The sequence below is a fragment of the Sparus aurata genome, chromosome 21 (genome assembly GCF_900880675.1).
Source record: "Sparus aurata chromosome 21, fSpaAur1.1, whole genome shotgun sequence".
Lineage (NCBI taxonomy): Eukaryota > Metazoa > Chordata > Actinopteri > Spariformes > Sparidae > Sparus > Sparus aurata.
The window spans coordinates 26,807,011-26,814,426 of NC_044207.1; the positions used below are offsets into that span (position 1 = coordinate 26,807,011).

At 40.1% G+C, this 7,416-nt stretch overlaps 1 protein-coding gene across 2 annotated transcripts; it reads right to left on the bottom strand.

Annotated features, from left to right (window-relative positions):
* Positions 1 to 263: 263 nt before the first annotated feature.
* On the bottom strand, positions 264 to 3,277 carry LOC115572223 (fractalkine-like). 2 transcript variants are annotated; one of them, XM_030402085.1, is made up of 5 exons: positions 3,179 to 3,277; positions 2,969 to 3,068; positions 1,244 to 1,351; positions 960 to 1,145; positions 264 to 735 (listed from the first exon to the last, which is right to left on the bottom strand). In XM_030402085.1, the coding sequence occupies exons 1-5, from the start codon at positions 3,240 to 3,242 to the stop codon at positions 510 to 512; spliced, it is 684 nt and encodes a 227-aa protein (XP_030257945.1). In that variant the 5' UTR covers positions 3,243 to 3,277; the 3' UTR covers positions 264 to 509. The 2 variants fall into 2 exon arrangements, with proteins under 2 accessions (XP_030257945.1, XP_030257944.1); XM_030402084.1 differs by having other exon boundaries at positions 264 to 738.
* Positions 3,278 to 7,416: the final 4,139 nt, after the last annotated feature.

Here is a 7,416-nt window from a genome sequence, read left to right on the forward strand (position 1 = left end):
ACAGTCAAGACTTTTTATTATTATTATCTGGCATTTTTCGGTGGCCGTATTGGATGGGACAGGTTAAGAGTTGAAAGAGAGAGGATGACACGTCGGATACAAATCATGGGCCAGGTGGTGAGGACACAGTACCTGTACATGGGACTCACACTCCACCTACTCAGCTGCTGGGGCACCGACAGATCAGACTTTAACGAGTAATGATGCTGAACTGTTCAGTTCCAGGACTCACACTTTCTATAAGATACAGTCACCCTGCAGTGACCAGTGTTAATATAACAACGTGGTTCTTACAAAGCAGTCTCTCAATAAAGATTCAGAAAGTCACCTGTGTACATGTCAAATATACTTTATTATTTGCACTACTTCCACAGTAAAGCCACTAACCCAACCACAGTGTATACAGTTAACATTTGAACTCCAGTCTCAAGGCATGGTGAACATTCGTTTGAATATATATGATATATTTAATCATCGACAGAACAAATATATAAAAGCCTGACTTTGTTTCACATGTGTTTGCTGTTGATGCAGTACAGCAGGAGAAGTACAATGGTAAAGAGCAATGTTTGCTGACTGTGGTAACTGTGACTTGTGTTGTGAATCCTCAGACAAAATGTCTTTGGCCCGTTCTCCCATTGGACTTTCGTCTTTTCTGTGAGGTGCAGTTTTGATGTGGTGGCCGTTGCTGGTGTGATGTCGCTTGTTGCTCCCTCGTCGTTCTGTCCATTCTCTCTACTCACACATACGTAGAACAGATCGATTATTTTGGATTCAGATTGAGCACTGGCAGGTTCGATCCAAGACATCAACAGTAAGTTTAGTTATTTGACGAGCTGGAATGAGACTCAACAATCAACTATCTTTCTCCAGAATCACTTCCTGCATATTTATAGCTGTAGTTCATCAATGTAAGCATGATGCTTTCCCCCAGCTGTCTCTTTCTTTATTGGCCTTACCTCTGCGTTGTGTGTGTTGATGTCGTGACTGTTGCTGGTGTGATGTCGCTCGTTGCTTCCTCGTCGTTCTGTCCATTCTCTTGCAATGTGTTTTTTCTGTCCTCCTCGTCCACCTTCAGCACGTCTTCTTTTGCACAGTCGCCATTCTGGTCAGAGCAAATCGTCCCTCCAGTGTTTGTGCGAAACCTGTTGTGAATTTATTTTCTAACAGTTTTTTTATTTAGTTCTGACAAATAATTTTTAGATTTTTCTTCCCCAGCTGTCTCCTTCCTTATTTGCCTTACCTCTGTGGTCCATTCCGATGCCATGTTCCATCCAACTTCTGCATGGCTTCTTTTACCCAGTCACTGTTCGGGTCGGCGCAAATTTCTCTTCCTCGCTTTGTGCGCAACCTGCAGTTGTTTGGTATCTGTTAACAGTCTTGTAATGCTTTTCATTAACATTGTTATTATGAAGGCCAGACAAATAATTTCTGAAAGGTGAGGTTCACGGCTGTTTGAAGAAAAGCATGTTTTCTCACCTATCATGCACATAGATTGTTTGGATAGGTTTTAAAATATCACAGCGCTGAAATTTTGTAGTTAAAAAAAACATTCAATACTCCATTTAAGGACTGAAACTGCAAAATTAAACTTAATTAAAAATTAAAATTTAAGAGTGAAAATAAATGTAGGTATTAATTTATAAAATGTAACATACATTGATGTTCATGCTTTAATTTGTCTCTGAATTTATAACCCTTGTACTAATTGAAGTTCTTACTTATTTCCCCATTTTATTTATTTATCTATTTGAGAATTTATTACTTTATTCTCATCTCCTTGCATTTTTCTTCTATTTATTTCCACAAACTTTATTTATTTCTATATTTACCTTTTATATTCCTTTTTTTTGCTTCATTATTGAAATCAAGGAGCGGCTGTGGCTCAGGGGTAGAGTCAGCATCTAGTTATTGGAAGGTAGCTGGTTCGATTCCCTGGTCTGGATGTTGAAGTGTCCTTGGGCAAGATACTGAACCCCAAACTGTTCCTGATGTGCTTGTCACCACCTTGCATGGCAGCCACCAGTGTGTGAATTACTGTTACTCACTTTGGACAAAAGCGTCTCATAAATTTAAGATGTGTCATATGGTCGATTTTTTGACTTTTGTTTATTAACATCAGAGCACAGAGATCGTCTACATATATGCTTTGCTTCCACAACAGTGGCCACTGTCGTCGGTCACTATTAGCCTTCAGCTAACAGATCGGTATCAAACTGCCGACCAGCCCTCTCCCTCAGTCCTGCTTTAAAGTATTTAACATAATCAAACCGACAGAAAATATTTTAAAAAAGAAAAAAAAATCTCAGTTGCTTCACACTCATTTAAACTAGACTTCATATGCAAGTGAAATACAATTCTATTAAAAAATGTTTCGAGGTAGACCAGGAGTAGCTACAGGAAATTAAATGTCTTGTCACTGTCAAATGTGTCTACAGACGAAAACAGCAGTCGAAAGAGGATCAGTTTTGAATATGTCTGGCAGTAGTTTTAATTCAGTCTATGAGAGTAATAAAAAAACGTATCATAAAATGGAAAACTAAATGGTAAAATAAACAAATTGGGGAATTAATTGAAGGTAAATAAACAAAAAATCAAATAACAGCTTAAATATCAATTTACATCACATTTTGGTGATTGTCCACGTCTACATTTACTTCTAAATTCATTTTTGGTGTATTTAGAAGTTTTAGTCCTTCATAATAAATGCTCTGAACTGCCTCGTATGTTGTGCCTGCAGAATTTTCACGGACAAAAACTGCATTTGAAAACTTGGGCAAATAAAACAAAATCTGTCTGCACACCTGCACTCGAGGTCAATGAATAAATGTGTTGGGGAGTGGGAGGGGGGGGGGGGGGGTTAGCTTGTGATATGGGTAAACCTACCCTTTAAAATGTAATTTCTTTTAAGTACATGTACATACATACGTTTTAATAATATATGGTGTAAAGTTGCAGGACCACTTACAGAATGGCTTTGATTGAACAGCGATCATCCAGAAATGTATAACTCGCGATATATTTCATTGGGATCCTGGACTGGATTGCCGAAAAACAACATGTATCCGCTAAACAGACAAAGAGGGAGAGAAGGACGGATTAAATTACCTCAATTTTACCCTGCCAAACACTCAGAGTTATGCTCAGTCGAAAATCTGGTACTTTTTCAGGTACTCACGTATGCTCATCCACATGGTGAAGCAGAGTGGCAAGAGAGTGGCAAACACCAGGCTGATCCTCATCTTCAGAATTACACCTTGTCTTTCTCCGTCAATGACTGTGTGGAATGTCTCTCAGCAAAAACCTTTTCTGAAAGTAGACAGTACAGCTGCACAGTAGGGACAGTTCACCTATCACAAGCCAACAATGGCAAAAACAGTTCACCACAGACCTCCCCACAATATGTAGACATACCATTACCTAGAAGCAAAAACCATCATGTGTGCATTGACACGCAGATACTCAACACTCTCCTTTGCACTTTACCTTTGTTTTGCAGTCCTTAATAATATAAGACATTATTGAATAAATAAATTAAACATTAAGTAGAAATTTCTTGTAACTAGTCACTTTGGATGGATGTTAAAGTGTATCAATTTGTTTCAGTGTAATTATTAGATTTGCTCACAGAGGCAAAGTCAACATGGAAGTGGACTTTGGTGAATGTTGACATGTGAATTTTGGCTGTTTGAAAGCTTTAAACCCTCTTGACAGTACTGATCTTTGACTGTTCCACTCTGACGACCCCTCACACTCTGCCTACCTGTTACCTCTGCTTTTGTTGCAGGTACGGGGAGTGGTTAGGGGGGTAGAGTGGGAAGGTCGTGATTATACCTGCCCATGTGGGCTGGGCTCTCCAGAGGGCATAGAAGATGGCCTTCTGCATAGCTTCAATCTCTCAGCAGGCTCTTTTGTTTGGTTTGTTGCACTTTACCACACACACCTCATCATATGTTCCACACAACCACACACTGCCTGACTCCTTTCTTACCTACACAACCCATTCATTTGTAAATAAGTTAATTCAGTTATGTTAAATAAAACTACTTTTCATGTTCCATCTGTGTGTGGCTTCCCTCCTTGTTGGCACCTTAGAGCCAGGTGGTAACACCACCAACAAGGAACTTATGATTAGCGGCATTGCACCATCTGATTTTATGTCACCCCGCTCTGCCAGAGCATTGGTTATTAGGGACGGAGGAGAGCTTAGATTATGTAAGAGGGATGGAGGATAAGGTAAGCACCGGGCTTTGCAGTCAGTCTGATAGAATGGAAAATCTGTGTGATTACAATATCACATGAGACACAGGGGCCAAACAGATTACCTTACACTGTAACAGAAGCAGCTGTATAACGTTGGATAACTTTTTGAGTATCAAAACTCTGTAGGAATGACTCATTTCACTTTCATAACTTCCATTTGTTAGTTAATTCAAGGTAGCACAGGACTAAATCAATAGTTAGGTGTCTCGGCTGACGGACGTCTCTGATGCACACACTTTATGAGCCCCACAACGTGGAGAGTCCAGGTGTTCTTACACCTGGGACGTCAAGCTTTTTGGTCACAAGCGCCACTGAGCAGCTTCAATATAAATACAAGGGGCTCCGCCTCCGACGCTGCATCCAGACTTCTGTTATTAAATTGGGTTAGGACTAAGAATAGGGTAGCCGTCTCTTAATGTGCTCATATGACCTCTATACAGTAGAAGATTGGACAGTGTGAAGGCCCTACTGTTAAACTCCAGATGAGTAGTATTTTTAATAGGCTAAACATGCTTGATGTCTCATGAAACACAGGTGGTTAATTCCCTGTCTCAGGCGTCACTATCCCCCTTAGGATCAATTTTTTCATTTACTTTATGAAGAATTTCTACTGAACACATTCTTGTTGTGGGGCTCCTCTGTTCTTCAGTGGCTTCAATGCAGGTTTTCAAGTCTTAACCAACTGTGAAGCATGGCAAAATGACAATTTCAGTGAGAGTACTAATGGTTACATGCAAACAGGCAGCAACAGACTTGTAACCCGGTTAGCAGAAAGCACACACCTACAGCAGTGAGGAGTAACTGTTGTGCAGGGTAGCCAATTCTGAGTGGGTTACAGTTATGATAGCTATTTTGCTTGTGTTTATAGGATTGTGGCACAGAGTTATTCATTTATGTATTTATTTTTATTAGGCTAAACCAGGTCAGAGAGCTGGTGGATATAGCAAACCAGCCACTAACAAACAGATCTCGTTGCTGGCAAGCGAGAGCGACAAGGCAGTTGTTGTAGTCAGGCAGTGCATGTTCATGTGTTTTGGAGGAGTGGCTGAATGGAGGAGTTGTTTTTTTTATTGTAGTTATTCTACAATCTAACCAGCTTTAAGAACAACTAAAAGTCTTAAAAGCTGCACTAACATCATTTTTTGGCAACATGGGCCTAAGTAGACATGTCCAGAACACAATACACACACGTCTTTAACATAACATCAATGCAGTTGTTTCTTCCCACTGTTGATAATGTTTGTTTTTCATGATTTAGTTCATTCTAGTCATATCTTCCTGTAAGACTGTTCTGGTGGTTTAGTGAGAAATTTTCTACCAGTGACCCTTTAGGAAGTCAGGTGATACGGGTCAAAGACAGACAGAGACTGCTCCCTCAACAAGTGTCCCTGGGTGAATGGATCTTGTACAGAGTTCATGTCCTGTGTGTAGGAAGAGTTCTTGACCTATTGAATTTACATTCTCCAGGTATTTAAGAGAATAGTCCCAGTTTTCAGTCACAGTGGGCCGGCGCAAGCTTGGATCATGTTTTATGTGACGTGAAGACTCTTCTACAGTACACAAAACATCAAGGTGCCATTTTTGCAGCAATTCATCTTTTTTAAGTTCGTGCACAAAATGAAATTATTCTGATTTGTTTTTGTGGTGAACACTTCTGTCATAAATGTCCAGAGCTACTCGATCGCTTAAATCAAATAAAAATTCAGACACTGTTTAATTCTCTTAGAAGAGAGGAAACAGTCTCACTAATAATCTCCTGCTGAGTTAGGCGACATGCAGCCCCTCACACATGCGCACATTCATCCTCCTCTGAGCGTTCAGGATGTGGTGGCCGCTCCACAGTTTCAAGTAAACCCAGCAATGAAACAGAAAGACAATAATATCAAACATATCATTCATAGCAACAAAGTAGTGCTCCACTTTTACACTCCAGGCCCAAATGTACGAGCCTTTTCTGCATTTAACTATTTGTGAACTTACGTGTTACACGGCTTTGCATCTCAAAATATCACCTTTAATTATTGCTTCTGTCGGGGGGCTGAGAAGGGGAGATAAAATATTGACCTTCTGTCATCGAGCAAATGACTGTTTAACTGTTTGACTGATGACCTACAGGTTTCTATTAATAAAAATTGGGGTTAGGGTTAGAGAAAGAGTAGAACGAGATATATTTACTATAAAATACAACAATTATCATGAAATAATTAATTCTGCGATGCTTCATTTTTGTTAGCACAACTTGTCCGGCTTCAGAGTTCGTGTGCTGTGACGTTCTTGACTTTCACATTCAGGTGTTTTTTGTGGTTTGTTGTGTGCGTCACAGTACGTTGAATGAAATGTTGAGATCTTTTGGTGTTACAGAGATTAGATCTTAAATTTCAAAGGTCCTTTATCATTAAGACTCTGAGCATACAGAGGCAGCGAGCGACTGACAGTCAGGACTTATTATTATTATTATTATTATTATTAGGCATTTTTCCATGGCTGTTTTGGACCGCTGTGGTGAGGACGCGGCACCTGTACATGTGACTCACGCTCCACCAACTGAGCTGCTGGGCCGCCTGACAGATCAGACTTTAACGGTTCACGATGCCAAACTGCTCAGTTTCAGGACGTTACACACCCCTAGTTAGTCGACAGTTGTGAGACCAGCTTTTTGACATCCTGACACACTTTCTATAAGATACAGTAACCATGCAGCGACCGGTGTTAATCTAAGAAGTGTTTCTTAGAAAGCAGCTTCTCAAGTCTCTCAATGAATACACGGATAGTCACCTCTGCACATGTGATATATCATTTATTATATGCGCTACTTCCACAGTAAAACCACTAACCCAACCAGTTAACATTTCAACTCTATATGTAGACTCGGTATGTTTGTCTGTCCAGCTGTTTTCATGTTTGCGCCTCTTGGTTGCAGAGCCGCAGTATCTACGACCTTCATCTCTGTCTAGATTTGTTATCTGTATTCAGCTGATGTGTGTGAGATGGTTTTCCTTCCTGTACATTTGTTATTTGCGCCGAGCGTAAACACATTAAGACTTGGTTGTGAGAACCTGTGTTGTCTCTTTTTATATGCGTGTGTGTCAGCCTACTACAACCAGATCTGTTTCCGCGTTTGTTCCTCTCGTTCATAACAAAAGCACGTTTACA

Excerpts from the sequence above, each read along its gene's own strand:
- LOC115572223 (XM_030402084.1), bottom strand. The coding sequence starts at position 3,242 with ATGAGGATCAGCCTGGTGTTTGCCACTCTCTTGCCACTCTGCTTCACC. Across the intron at positions 3,069-3,178 it reads CACCATGTGGATGAGCATAC|CGGATACATGTTGTTTTTCG; the intron begins GTGAGTACCTGA and ends TTGTCTGTTTAG. Across the intron at positions 1,352-2,968 it reads TGTTCAATCAAAGCCATTCT|GTTGCGCACAAAGCGAGGAA; the intron begins GTAAGTGGTCCT and ends AAACAACTGCAG.